The sequence below is a fragment of the Trichinella spiralis genome, assembly GCF_000181795.1.
Source record: "Trichinella spiralis strain ISS 195 chromosome Unknown Scfld4, whole genome shotgun sequence".
NCBI lineage: Eukaryota > Metazoa > Nematoda > Enoplea > Trichinellida > Trichinellidae > Trichinella > Trichinella spiralis.
The window spans coordinates 5,492,387-5,507,681 of NW_003526943.1; the positions used below are offsets into that span (position 1 = coordinate 5,492,387).

The 15,295-nt window shown below is 31.7% G+C and overlaps 4 protein-coding genes across 4 annotated transcripts; 1 reads left to right on the forward strand and 3 right to left on the reverse strand.

Annotated features, from left to right (window-relative positions):
• Nucleotides 1-236: 236 nt before the first annotated feature.
• On the reverse strand, nt 237-273 carry Tsp_01386b (hypothetical protein; the record flags this gene model as incomplete). Its single annotated transcript, XM_003377125.1, has 1 exon — nt 237-273. A coding segment is annotated over exon 1 (37 nt), but the record flags the coding sequence as incomplete, so codon positions are not given.
• A 1,168-nt stretch (nt 274-1,441) lies between these two features.
• On the reverse strand, nt 1,442-2,161 carry Tsp_01385 (conserved hypothetical protein). Its single transcript, XM_003377126.1, has 2 exons — nt 2,068-2,161; nt 1,442-1,593 (listed from the first exon to the last, which is right to left on the reverse strand). The coding sequence occupies exons 1-2, from the start codon at nt 2,159-2,161 to the stop codon at nt 1,442-1,444; spliced, it is 246 nt and encodes an 81-aa protein (XP_003377174.1).
• A 6,456-nt stretch (nt 2,162-8,617) lies between these two features.
• On the forward strand, nt 8,618-11,799 carry Tsp_01384 (putative glucagon receptor). The gene is made up of 11 exons (XM_003377127.1): nt 8,618-8,846; nt 8,909-9,019; nt 9,081-9,229; nt 9,308-9,399; nt 9,592-9,766; nt 9,849-10,063; nt 10,125-10,194; nt 10,537-10,622; nt 10,700-10,850; nt 10,992-11,412; nt 11,537-11,799. The coding sequence occupies exons 1-11, from the start codon at nt 8,618-8,620 to the stop codon at nt 11,797-11,799; spliced, it is 1,962 nt and encodes a 653-aa protein (XP_003377175.1).
• A 799-nt stretch (nt 11,800-12,598) lies between these two features.
• Nucleotides 12,599-14,330, reverse strand: Tsp_01383 (putative extracellular protein). The gene is made up of 3 exons (XM_003377128.1): nt 13,718-14,330; nt 13,093-13,163; nt 12,599-12,778 (listed from the first exon to the last, which is right to left on the reverse strand). The coding sequence occupies exons 1-3, from the start codon at nt 14,328-14,330 to the stop codon at nt 12,599-12,601; spliced, it is 864 nt and encodes a 287-aa protein (XP_003377176.1).
• Between the last annotated feature and the right edge of the window lie 965 nt (nt 14,331-15,295).

Here is a 15,295-nt window from a genome sequence, read left to right on the forward strand (position 1 = left end):
CATTTTTGATTCCCGTTTGACTGTTCTATGAAAATCTTTCTTGTTAGCAATCAAAGAATTTTATTTTCAACTTCAGAAAGTTTTGACTTTTTTCATCAGTGTTATTGTTTAAAGTCGTATATTTTATTTAAATAGAAAATTAAAAATCTGCAATATTAATTACAAGTCAAAAAAACAAATTTATTTATATATTTCGTGTAAATTGTAAACTTTCTATTTCAACATCTGAACAAAACCGACTTGGTGAACACTTAAATTGCCATCTATTCTCATTTCCATTTGCAACCTTTCAGTGTATATATTTTAATGGTAACGAAATATTTAAACATTCCGCATCAAAAGCAGCGCTTATGATGTAGCTGATCTGTTTGATGTTGCATTTCAAATTACATTTGAACTGGGTTATAAGTGAGCATGGAATTTCGAAAGAATTTACCATTATTTTGCCGTTTAATTAAATAAAGGGAATTTTTTTCGGCCAAAATCTTATGCACTTAATGAAGTTCGTCTGTATTTTATATGAAATGTATGAACGTCAAACAGGATTTTTCATACAAACAGCAAACCTCATCGACATGTATAAAAAAATATATATGGATGTTTGTTTCGTAATGAAGGAAACTTTGTAAATATTAAAGTAAAATTCTTAGATTGTAAATAAGAAAGATTTAAATAGAACACTCCCAGTAAAATCAAGAAATTAATCAGATGCTAACAATTTAGTAGTTGTCACTCCATGGTTTAGCTGGGAAGCTGCAACTGTGAACAATTTGTCAATTGTGCATTTTCTCTTTGTATTAAAATCGCCTTTACCAACAAATGTGATGTGACGAGAAACGCGAACAATATTTGACAAAGGCATATGCGAGAAATCAAGCGTAAAATTAAGTGAAATTGCGAGCTAACGCGTAACGTTAGCATTAGTGCCATTTGTAACCCGGAAATTAAAAGTGTTGCTACAACATTCCAGATTTTTCAAATAGATTATTCAGTATTCTGACATTACACCCGGAAGTTGACATCCAATCTTGATAAATTTCAACAGGAAATAAATTAATTTACAAACAGTGGGAGCAGATTTATATATCAGGAGGGAAATCGGTAATAGACCGAAGAAGAAACAAGGAAGAAGATAAAAATGCTCCTGGCCACCGCTTATTTATATTCGTTTTTTATTTCATTGTATTGTATTATTTAGTTTTTTCTTTTTTCATTGTTTCCACTTTGTTAATGCCGTTCACTGTTGTTTTTTACTGTTGTTGTTAGTGCTGTTGGCTAGTGAAAAATGAAAATCACTATTTAACTTATTTTTTGTGTCAGATGAGTAGCGCTGAATTCTTTCGGCTGCTCCATCCATTTGAAAGTGACTTCGAAACAATAATAGGTTTTTGAATGGCTCAGGTCCTCATTTGGCTTATCAGTCACATCGACGTCTTCATTTTTATCTTTTTCCACAGCCTTGAATATTTTCATCATCAGTTAATGCTTTAAGTAATGTGGCATCATCAACAGTTAGCAATTCTTTGACTTCATCCTGCGATAACTCAGGATTTTTGAACATTTCTATTACAGCTGGACAGACATTATCACAGTCTGTTGATTGGATTGATTACACATTCTTCATTGTAACCAAGAAATTTATTCCATGATAGGCATAGATTCCATGATTAGATTCTGAAATCGACTTTCATTCTTTCGCAATCATATAGCAGCAGTCTTTTAAATTTAAGTTCTAAAATTGTGACACTATATCATCTCTGTCAGCATCTGAAATGACAATTCTTTGCAAGGGTTCTTACCTATATCGCTTTTTTAAACTTTGAGTAACAGTTTGATGTATTCGGTGGCAAAAACATAAGCTTCGAAAAGCAATTTTCATGGTCTAGCAATTCACAACTAGGATGACAAGGTGCAGTGTCACTTATGAGTAGCATCTTTCCTGATTTTTTGTCTTTTGCTGGTATTTTTTAACGTGAGGAATAAATATCCCATACCAGCGGGAAAAAATCTCTTGTCATCCAGGCTTTTGGCTGATAATCATAAACCACTGGCAACTTCTGCACTAACCATAGTTCGTGGACGTTTTGATTTTTTTGACAGTTGTGAATGATCGCTGCCTGTAGCATTCGCGCAACAAAGAGGGGTCACTCTTTCCTAACATGATTTAAAGCTTTTGGTTGATTTTTATTTAGTTTTTGCTCAAACTCAAGATCTTTCTCTTTCTAGGAGTAGACATACTAGACATAAAATTAGCAAACAACAGAATGTTACAGTATTAGTGAAATGCTGGTTGAATTTAATATCATAAATAATGCATTTTAACCAGCCAACTAAAATGTATTCAGATAATCAGAATTCCACTGTATTCTGTAAAAATTTGTGAAACCAACTAGAATGCAATTAGAATAGCCGGTTGAACGGTTGAATGCATGGCTCTAAGTTGAAGCATCAGTTTTTTTCTACATACTTTCCTTGATAAAGTTAGTGCACTGATGATTAGTATCAAGATTCCTATTAGCAATAAAGATATTCAAACGTACTTAATATAAATAATGTATCATAATTGTTAATACATAATATTCAAGTGAATCAGGTAGTTTTACTATGCGTTTCAAAATATTCTATTTATACTCAACACATTTCCTCTTAGAAGTTAAAAAATTTTGATCTATGAGATTTTTGGAACTTTATCCTAGAAAAACAAAAAATTTTACTACATCATTTATTGTCTATACTATTCTTGAGGGGCATTTTTCAAGATAATTCTTGGTATTGGAAATATCTTGTAATTTTGAATAATACTGAAGAAATGAATAAAAAGTATAAAATTAAAGTTTTTGCTGCTTTTGCTCAATGCTTTCGATCGCTAATTTGTAGCTTGTAAATATTTTTTATTAAGATGCCATAATAATTTTTTGACAGATTTACTTCATTTAATTTTAGAAATTATTTGTGCCATATTTTACTGCTATCTTTAATATTTATGGTAATAGAATCGTAACAAAGCAAACAGAGCAAACCGTTTGTTAACTGCTTTATATGAGATGTAATTTGTTGTGTTTATTCTTTCAAATGCATCATTAATTCCTTTAAAGTTTATTTGGTAAATGTTTTATGCAAATTGAATGTGCAGTGTTCTAAATATATACAGCACTGCTTTGATAAGTATTGTTTTTAATGGCTATTGTCATGAAAAGCAAATTTCTTATTTGTTATTTTATTTAAAAACAACATATTGTACCACAGTACAATATGAAATTCCTACGCAAATAGCATTGTTCTCCTTAAATTAGCAAATTATACATCATAAATATGATGTAAAGAAAATTAATAAAAGAATGTTCCTGCATGTTATGACTGCATAAATTCATCTACAAACTTTCATATTTGCTAATTTTTTATTAATACATGTTATTCATATTATAAGAGAAAATCGATTTTATGAAATATATTTTTAATTTAAATTTTTGAAAAAAATTTGAAATTCATTTTTTTTCAGTTCATTGATATGTAACCCAAAGAGTTAGTATATATTTGATGAGTTAATGAAAAGTTTGCAAATACTCTGTTTCATTTATTCATCTTAAATTTGAGCAGAAAATTTTATGCAATCCACCGTTAAAACGTAAATGTAGTTGCACGACTTTTAACAGACTAGTTTGCAAAAATTAATAAATTTGCCTACAAATAGCAGTAACAAAGTTAAGGGATTTTATTAATACTCTAGAATTTATCTGCATTAAAATCATTTCTATTAGCAAATTGTGTATTTTTAGAGAAATCGTCATTGCGGATTCTATTTGTTCAGAAAATACAGTGTATAATTTGGCGTAAATAATAATAAAAAATGAAATTTGTAATATTTATTGTCTCCTTTTGCAAATACAACATGATGCAATATTGCGTCAAGCTGATTTCGAAAAGTATAAAAGATTTAGTTCTGCATATTTTTTTATTTGAAACAAAAATTTGTAGCAGTTTTAATTTGACACGCTAGAGAAAAGCAACTTCAAAAAAGTAAAGGCGATTCTTTTTTCTTTTCAGGTAACGTTATGCATATTTTTACATTTGCAATCTTTTAGATCAATAAACTTTAAGAATAATATAAGACTCTAATATTGGTTAATTATCGTTAAGTTATTTATAAATATAAAAGAGTTATTTTAATTTAATATCTACAAAAAATGGACTGTTGCACATATTTTGCATTAACCAGAAAGTTGTAACTGAAGATTTTTATTGAAGCAAGATATTCTGTACAATTTATGAAGGAGGATTTGCTAATGAATTTTTTTGAATGAATTGTTATATATTCTCTTGTTAGTTGTTGTAACAATTTTTATTACGTGTTTATTAATTTTTGCATTAATAAAGCTATTTCATGCAATAAATCAAGGTTTAAAGAGTTTGTGAAGTATTATGCGTTATCATACACAGCACTATGCATTAGTATGCACACTTTTGGGAAATTTTTATGTCATTTGTAAAAGTCACGCGATCAAGCTGAAAAATCACATCTGTCAGTCAAAAAGCAACTTAGAAGCTCATAATTGCTGCAAAGGCACTGGCTGACATTGATGCCTAAAACAGTAATTAACGGTCACTTCTGTCGTCTTCTAAAGGGACCTTTCACATTTTTTCTATCTTTATGGAAGTGTAAAATATTGACACAGCTATCGGCCGATGAATGTAAGACCACTTTGTTTGAAAAGCAAACATAAAGTACGACAAATTCTAAATTACCGACATCAGTTGCACTGTTATACTACAATAATCAAAGAAGCAGAAAATTCCTATTTTGAAATGCTGATAGAAAATCAGTAAAAATAAATAAAAGTTTTAGATATTTTTAAATGATGCATTTTTATAATTTGAACTTTAAAATCTTGTACAGGTCATATTAAAAGAAAGATATGCTAAAGGTGATTAGCATAATCATTTTTCTTGTGCATAATCACAACACAGTTTCTTGAAGTATGTTGTATCATAAAAGCAGCTTTTTTAAGTGAAGCAACTTATTCACTTCAGAATGTTACAGGCTCTTGTTCTCGTAAAGTTTCACTGTTACCAGCTATTTAAAATCTAATATAAAATTTATCTGTATGAAAATACCATGCATAAAATATATTATATGTAGCGGACAAAAATTGTTCACTCTAGAGTCTATTTGTCTACAGAAAAAGCAAGACAATTTTACGTTTTTTACTCAATGCTACATTTATAGCCATTGAGGAAGATGTAATACTTTTCATCGAAAACGTAATTTGCATTTGCATTTGCATGAGCATCAGAAAAAGTCATATTTAATGTTACATCAACAAAATTAAGCTTATGTATAAGAAGAAAATTCTTCTTACTTTTTTCTTTGCACATTTTGTTGCTGAACACCGGCCATAAAAATTAATGCTTATGATTTAGTATTGAATACTGATATTACGGTATTTTTTAAACTTTTATTTTAGGTGCGCTTTGTGATTAATTTTTAATTAATATGTTAATTAAAATTAATATGCATTTTGTGTAGTTAAATTATCCTTCACATTTAGAATAGTATTTGTAATTTCTACTTATGAATTATGCACATTTCTATCGTTAAACAATTTTGTTTTAAGCACAGCGAATGTGCACATATGTGTAAAAAATACATCATTGTTGTTCTTTTCATTTTGATATGAAGATATGAAATTTCATTCATATCTTTCTAATGTTTCTTGCTTTCTTGACTAAAATATTAACTTAGATCATTATGCCTCCTAACTTAAAAGTCAGGACTAAAATTTTCATTACCACCTCATAATTTAAAATAAAAGCAATTTAACAAAATTACTGCTTCATATATTATCATACTTGCTAAATGGACGTATTCTTTATATTTTGTCATAGAGAAATACATGCACGTATAAATGAGCACGCATATAAAAGTGTAGTGAGCTTAATTAGTCATTTCGACATAATCTTGAATGTTTTCCTTTAAATTTTTATTGAATAAATATTTTCTTGAAATAAGAATTATGCAACAGTTAGAAATGAATTTTGCAAAGAGAAAACAACAGTGGGCTGCTGCTATGTGTAAACGGTGAATTATGATTGATTTTCTAGAGTGCTCTTTCCTAATTCACTTACTGTTTCTCATTTGAAGAAGTAACTGTGTAATCATGCAGATTAGTTACTCCGCTCTCAAGTAGCATTTTTATCAATCAATTAAATCATGTTTTGCAGTTTTCATTCAGTAAAACAACTGCTTAAAAAATATGAAATTTTTACAATAAAGTAAAGCGTTTTGTATCATAAAAATGCAATTTAAAATTAAAATTTACTTTTTTTACTATTTAAGTAATATGATGTGCAGCAGCAGCTACGGTTGGATCAATAAAATTTTCCTTCAGGCTTAATGGTATGTACTGGATATCAGTACAGATCAATATTAGAAATATTTTCAGCAGCCGCATTATTACAGTTTATAATTGAAAGAATATTTATATGCATATTTTTATTTGTGGAAGAAGAGAATTTGCTTTTGAAATGTGATGTTCAATAAAAAGCAAGGTTTTGTAGAGTGCTGAAATAAATTTAACACAGTGACGAGATTTTATTTTATTTCAGACTTAAAAAAAAGATTTATATAATGTTGATTTCAGAAACAAAATAGGAATTAATGAAAGTAATTTCAGCTGGAGAAGTTTTCCAAAATTTTCAACATAAATTAATTGATTTATTGACTTCGGTGTCAATTACAACAGAGAGAGGTTTGATTTCAGCACAGAACGCATTTATTGCCGAATTCTTCAACTTAAATGCAATCTTAATTTTTGATCATCTTCTTTAATGTCAAAGGAAGATAATGCTTTTTGCCAGTTTATCTGCCAAGTTGCTGCATCTGTTGAATAAATAGTACTAACAAAACATTTTCAGAGGAAGATTTTTTGTAAAAGTTGGTGGAAATTTTTGTATTTTTAATATTGAGTGAGCAACGCATTTTTTATCCAATTTAAGTTGTTCAAATTATGAAATGTAAATTTTCCATTTTCCCGCAAGATGCAACTGACTGATAGATTATAAATGAAATATTTAAAAGTGCATCATGTAAATGGCACAAGAGAATTGCAAAAATTATTCAAAAAAAGTGCATTCCTTTCAAATTTTCATAAAACAAATTTAACAAACGCTGTTCGTTTTTCCAAATGGCAGTGTATATTTTCAATTCTCCCAAGAATTCTGGGCAAATGTGATTGTTGCTTTCTGATGCCTGGCCATTCAGGTGATTAATTTCTTCTCATTCAAGCAACCTCCTTTTGACATATGACAAATTTCATTCACTTTTGCCAATGATAAACCTATCGAACGGTATAAATGCTCCGGACCGATAGGATGCTTGCCAGGGTCAACAAAAAACGTCATCCAAAATGATACAGCAGCCACCAAAACGGCCGCTACATTTCCGGCTGTAATCTTCGCGGGCGGCAGAAATATAAATATCAGCTGTTTCATTATTGCGTCACATAATTCGAGCGGTTCTACTTAAAATTTTCCCACAATCTTATTTCTCTTCCCTGCACCACCATTCACAGGAACATTACAGCATCTTGTTCTTTTCCTCATCTTTGATGACCACCAATGGTTTTACTGCAATTTCAATACTTTTGCAACTTGGTCAATTATTTCTTGTAAGTTCATGCTTAAAATTTTACACTTTTCAATACTTTTTGACTAGAAAAAAAATAATGACAATTTATTCATCATACATTCAATGTTGAATACTTTAGAAAATTTAATTTTTATTTATTAAAAAGCAAAAAAATGAACAAAATTCTGAACATTTCTTGATTTTTTCTATCATTGTGTAATGATAATTTTTTCATAGTATTCCACTTAATTGTAAACTGCTTTGATGTGACAGTTTGTCATTTTGATTAAACGGAACACAGCATTTTATTCAATTCAAAAGTTTTTTTAAAACATGCTATATTTGAAAATATTACTGACCTGACATTTTTGCATGCCATGAATCATCATGAATTTCTTCAAAAAATTTATCTTCAATTGAGGTCCATTTCAAATTAAAAATATTGCATAAACATTAACATATCGTAAATAAATTCGAATTAAATTTTAATGGAACATGGTAAATAATTTTGTGATTATTGAGATGTCTTAATTTGCATTTAAAATTGTTGAAAATTTTTTTTACTTTTTTATCAAAAGCCAATTGGTTTTATTTGACTCTTTTTTATATTTAATGTTGGTGCAATTTCATTCTAAAGCATATTTTTAAAATAGTAATAAAAATATAATCTAAAAATAAAAATTTTTCTTTTTCTCATCAATACAAATCAGTTTTGTATGTTTAAAAATATTGAAATTAGCAGTTCACCAAATTGGCAATATTTAAACAAATAAATTAACAACTTCCATAACATGCTATTATTTGCATGCATCCGTATTGTTATTAAAAGATTTCCAAAAACATAGCAATTTTATTATTTACTGATTGCATTAAAGTATTAATACCCAACAAAAAGTGTGCAATAATAAATCAAAGAAAATTTTAGCAAGATGCTTTGTTGTTGTGCTGCTGATGTCATGATTAGTGAAATTTTTAATTTGATAACAATTTAAGATGGTCATTAGCCAAAGCGAAAATACAAATACGTTGGAACTTCTTCATGTAGAAAATACTGAATTATCGTCGCACGTGCAGCGTGCTGAATTGGTAAAAATTCAGCAGCTTTTGAAAACATTGACAGCATTGGAAAATACCAAACCAGCGGACAAAAATGAAACCTCTCAAGTGCTTGAGAATATTCTAGTCGTCTGTGATTATCTAAATGAATTTCATCCTCCTCCGGGTATAATTTATTTCATTATTTCATAATTGCTTATGCATTCACATTTTATAAACAATTTGCAGAGAACCACTGTCCGTATTATTTTGACAGAACAACATGCTGGAGACCCACTCCAGCTGGAATGCACGCAGAGATGCCTTGTCCCCGTTATATAGATGGTTTGACTTCACTAGGTATTTGCAAAGATTTTCAGGCTTAGAAATAAAAGAAACAATCACATGATTTGCATATTAGATAAAAATGTTTCCATTTTTTGCAATTATGATTCAACCTGGACTTATCATTCAAGTGATGCAGCTGAATTTTTGTCAGTATACGGAACTTGCCTTGAAGCGGCCTATGAAACTGACAACGTTGAAGATGCCACAAATGATTTAGCCAGTGTAACTTGACCATTTTATATATACATATATTGTCTTTTCTCTCATAGCTATGGCATAAAATAATGCTGAAATTTTCAGTTGTTACGAATAGCACAGCTCATTGGAGTTATTGGATACTGCGCGTCACTTGTTTCATTGTCATTGGCATCGGCAGTTTTTCTACATTTTAAGTATGCACTTTATGATAGCAATAATTTTATCAAAAAAAATTTAAAGATAGTTTATAACTAAAAAATAATTTTTTATGAAATGTTTCATTGCATTTTTACTGAATAAATAACTTAAAATAGCTGTAAACTCATTTCTCGTAAAAATCAAACTTATCAAAACGAAAGAAAACATGCTCACAATTGAAATTCTAGGCGCCTTCATTGTTCTCGAAACATGGTTCATTTAAATTTATTCTTGGCATTCATGTTACGAGCTTTTATGTGCTTGCTCCAATACAGTTTGTTCAGAAATGGCAAAACCACCCTTTTCGATGGTGACCTCACAATAGATGGAAATGGAAATGAAAAATTTGCTGACAATGGTTCTGTAAGATTTAAATGAAAATTTCATTTTTTTATTTAAAAATTATATTTATTTGATAATGCTAAATATTTTTTATTTTGTTTAGCACTGGGTATGCAAATCTATCATAACAATGTGGAATTACTCGTTGATTGCAAGCTATTTTTGGCAACTAATGGAAGGAATGTATCTGCACAATTTTGTTTATATATTTGTCTTTCACGAAACTCGAGTAATTCTTTACGTGCTTCTTGGATGGGGCTTACCCATGATTATTATGGTTCCATGGATAGTCGTCAGATTGAAAGATGAAAACAGTCTGTATGTTGTAGTATATAATTTTGGTGATCCTTGTAATTTTATTAAATTCCATTTCTTTTAGATGTTGGGTTCAATATTCAAATCTGAACAATTTTTGGATTCTAAGAGGTCCAATCATGTTGACTATTGTAGTAAGCATTCTTTTTATTTTATGAAACATAAAAATGAACACTACTAACCGCTATGCTAAGTTTTACAGAATATTTACTGTTAGATAAAAAAACATAATAATATGCCCATATTATGGAATCAGTCATATCTTTGATTAAAAATTATTTAATTTACTGGTAAAATTGATTTTGTGCACTGCATTTCAAAAGCAATTAACTAACTACTAATTGTAAATACACAAATTAAACATCACATCACTAATGTTGTACGAACTTAAGCAAACCTGCAAAAGTGAATAAAAATTGACAATATTGATTTTTGTATAATTTGAAATGAAGATATAAAACGACGTTACTTTCTAGATCAACTTCATTCTCTGCATGAACATATGCAGAGAACTTTTTATAAAGCTGCGTCAAAGTCATCTGACAGACTTGAGACGTTACAAGTAAGTCAAACGCTCTTCCTCTTTTCTTCAGCTGTTTATAAAGAATAATTTAACTGTGTATAATAATTGCTTTTTAGAAAATTTGCAAAGTCAACATTTCTTTTGATAATTTTGCTCGGTGGTTACTATTTCGTCATGTCCATTCCAATGCTGATTATGGACACGGCAAAACTGACTGCTCAACTGCTGGCGTGTCTGTTTGTCGAACACGTTCTCAGCAGTTTACAGGTAAATGAGCCCTTTCTCTCCACAATCAGCAACAACTATTGGAAACTATCCTGTCATCAGCAAATTATTTGATAGTTCAATTTAGCGGATTAGTTGACTTTTGAAACTTCGCTTAATGAACGAACACTGATTCATTTTCAGGGTGTGCTAGTTGCCACGGTGTATTGTTTTTGCAATTCAGAAGTCCGAGCAGAAATCCAACGCCACTGGCAACGTTGGCTGCTTTTGCAAAGCATTCCCAAGCCTACCGAAGCTTGCAATCATCACATTGTTCTGCTGAAGCAGGATTCGCGTGAGAAAGATATAGTGAAACAAAGCCGAGAGAAATGCGTCGACAAAAGTGAAAAAGTGCTGCTCCAGTCTGCTGAAACTGCCTTGAAAATAACGTGGAAAAACAGATTTTTACGCTTTCTGAAATCTGGAAACTACACTTACGAGTGGGACACTTTTGGTCCTCGGGCTTGCAATTACCAGGGCAATTTTGCCCAGAGCACTTGCTTTTCAACCGCGTGCAACAGCGTTCATTCCACAGTAACTGCAGCCAACTCGTACAGATTTACAGGTACTTTAAATTTTGAAACATATAAATAATATAATAATACAAATAAAGGAACAGAAGAAAAGAGCAACAGAGTTGAAGATATTGTTCAAAAATAAGAATTTTGCATTTTGCTTCAATTTTGCAGGAAATTTATTGTTGTCCACAAAAAGTGGCAGCAACCAGATGGGCAGAAATGTGGTCTGTTCAAATTATGCTGCAACGACGACCATAAGCGGCACCAATTCGGAGAATTTTCCATCAGGTGCCCATCAGCATCTTCCTCTGAGGAGAATCTTTTGCCGCAGTGAAGATCTGCTGGACGCGCTTGAAGAGTCGCCGATTGGAAGCTTGTTGGATTCGGATAATTGCAGCCCAGCGCCGTCGCACAGTGCCGACGAGGCAGCTTGAATTGATGATGGTAAATGTTGTAATGAAATAAATGAAGACGAAGTTGAATTTGGAAACACCAAGCAGGCTGATTGCTTACTGATTCATAAATATGAACAGATAAAGAAAGACAAGCATGTCGAAAAATGTCCATCTAATCCGAAGGATGAATATCAGGAAGTCACAGGTCTGCTTTGTGTAAAATGAATATGATGAATAAGCATAAGAAAAGGGCGTTGAGCGAGAGAGAGAGAGAAGTTTCTCAACTGACGTTTAGCAGAATGTAAAGAAGCTAGTCATTATTTGATATCTGCATGTAGTCAGTCAGTTATTCGGCATTGAAGAAACAATAAACATAAAAATATTCATAACTGATTAATATTTATAAAATTCAATCATTTTCAAAGCAAACAGTTTCGCACACAATTAACAACGCACTGAAAGCGTTTCAGATTAAAAAAAGGTTCCACCTATCTATCTATCTATACTTTCTTTTTTTGCATGTCTTTTTGTTTTTTCTATACAAGTGTCGATATTTGCCAGTATTTCATCGCTTCAAAATCAAAATTAGCATGAGAAAAGACAAAACTTCAAAATCAATATTTTATTTTCTATAAACTGTGTAAACGCACTGTTGTTATCATCAAAGTAAGAATAATAATGATAATGATGATTCTGAATACTTTATCAAAATTCGCCTACTGTTGAATTGCATGCAGCAAAAAATGTCTCTTTTTTGCTTTTCTCCAAAATTAACACACACAGTAACCACATTAAAACACAAACACACACATACACTAAAACAACAGAAAAATATTTTCTAATGACACAAGCAAAGACACCGCCGCCGTGTAGGCAAAATACATGAGAATTCCGTGTAGCAGGTAGAGTATCCATTCGAAACCGGGTCAAAAACACCGCCTTGTGAACACACATACACATCAAATTCAACCCAGTAGTAGAAGAAAAAAGAAAAAATCACACACTCAAAAATAGCAAACTGATATATATATATGCATTAAAAAGTGTGGGTGGTTACTGTTCAAAAATAGCGAAAAAATATGGGGAAAAAAAATGGCTAGCTAATACAAACGATGAGGTACTTGGAAATGACGCACCGCAAATCAGTGGAGCCGTGAGTAAACTTTAAGAACGGGACAAAGGAAAAATGCAACTGCACACTTTGAGCATGTGCTCGAGCACAACAACTTTCGAAGAAAAAGAAGCAAACAGTGAATAATAATAATAATGATAATAATAATAAAATGAGTGAGACAAACAAAATTTTGACCAGAGATAAAAAAAGAAATTCACCTGTGAGAGGTTGAAAATTTTTTCAAGAACAGTTAGTTTCTCATCATCAACTGGATGAAAACAATAAAAATCTGAAAATTCAGAATATAATAAATAAAATTCTTGTCGATTGTTACCAACAAAACAAAAAAAGTCATCAACGACAGATACAACCAACTAACCAATGTCATTTTCTGCCTATCAACTGGGAAAATGTGCAACAAAAAACAGCAGTGCACACTACACACATTCCGTAACAACCGACAAGAAAAAATGAAATAACCTCAAGTAACTTGAAAAAAATGCAAAAAGAAGAAACTATATAACTAACTACAAACGGTTCACGAAACCCGAAATGGGAAAGAATAGGATGAAGAAAAAGCAATGATAGCAATAGTGAAAAAAGAACAGGTAGTAGTAGTAGTAGTAGTAGTAGTAGTAGTAGTAGTAGCAATAATGTAAAATAATGCAGAGCTGAAATATAAACTGCATGAAGATAATGAAAAACGCACTGAGTAAGTAAGTATTTTTGGAAAAAATGATGATGATAGGGGTAAAAATCAGAAGCGTCGTACAGACACAAAAAATATATCACCATGCTGGCCGCACCGTGTACTTTCCTACACCGATTACAAATTGCACTGACCATTGTTGGGTGGTTCCTTTTTGGGAAAATTGTTGCTCATTTCCTTCTGTCGACGGCTGCTGGCAGCAGAGGTGTTGTCGGCTTTGGTGTCGCTTTTTGCGGTTGGGTGTGGTTCCACATCATTGAACAGGTGATCACCTTCGAGAAGTCGAATCGCATCGATGATCGAACCCAAGCCTTTCGTCTGGGGCACAGTAACGTGACCTGAGTGGAGAAAGTTTCCGTGATTAGCAGCAGCAGCAGCAGCAAGCGTTGGAGGAGGAATGCCTGCGAACGACGAAAAGCATCCTGCAGAATCGAAAGAGTGAGCAGCGTTCCAACCACTGACCGAAACAGTGGTTGGCGACAGCATCGCAGTGACGGCTGCCAGCGGTGATGTACTGAATACCGGACTCCGTCCTTGGGTGCCGGATGTTTGGGGCGAAACGTGGACAACGTTCGCCGACTCTGCCGCGTTCGAAGCGGTCATGAACGGAGGAGCCTGAGCAGTTGGCAACGAAGAAGTGACCACCGCAGCATGGGTTGAAAATGGAACCTGAACTGTCGGACCAAAACCATTGCCAACTGGTAAAAGCGTCGCCTGATGATAACTGTTCACCGGAAATTCGAGCATCGAAACTCCGGACACTTGACTCAACGACTACAACATACCAAGCAACAACCAATCAATGATCAGAAAACGAATGTAAATTTTCACCAACAAAATTCTAACCAATCAAAAATTACCGACAAAATTATAAATAAATACACATTTACAGAATGAAATCAAAACTGTGTGTGTTTATATTCACAAAACAAACAATTCTCCTTTCCATTCAATGCACTATTATCTAATTTCACGACTGTTATATTAAATTACTAGCGATTATTTATACAAATATTGCACCAGACGCAGAAGCAGAAAATGGTAATTAAAATTGAAACATTCATTCTCAATAATAATGCAAACAGCAACAGAACAACAGTGCTTCATTTCAGTGCTTTTGACAAATGTGAAATTTCATATGATTTCAATTCAACAAACATGCAAAGAGTAAATAAAAACACATTAAACAGATGGATGCAAAACTGAATCTGAGAAAACCCATATCTATCCGATGTACGCAGAACATTTGGCGCCAATTTAATCCATCATTTAACATCAGTTGGCATGCTAATAATAATAATTATAATAGCAGCAACGGTGAAATTTAATTAAGTGAAGACAAAAGAAAAGCTTGGCCTCCCTTGAACCCAATTTCTGTGAATCGTTTATTTGGAGAGAAAACATGAACAAGTATAGGTAGACAGTGGGTGTGTCGAACAAAGTCCCCCCCCTCTGCAAATCACTACACTGTTAATCAACATGTTCTAATTTTGTACATTCAACAACTAACGATAAATTGTACTGAATGTCAATTGAATTTATCATTTTAGCGTTGACCTAAAAATAGGAGAAAAGGAAAAAAAATTACTATATTAAATTTGCAAAAATTGAATATTTTCAAGTGCATACAAAAGTGTGAAAAATTATGAACGAAACGACGACGTTCATGCTTTTACCGCTCCTTTTTATTACCAACTGAATAATCTTTACAT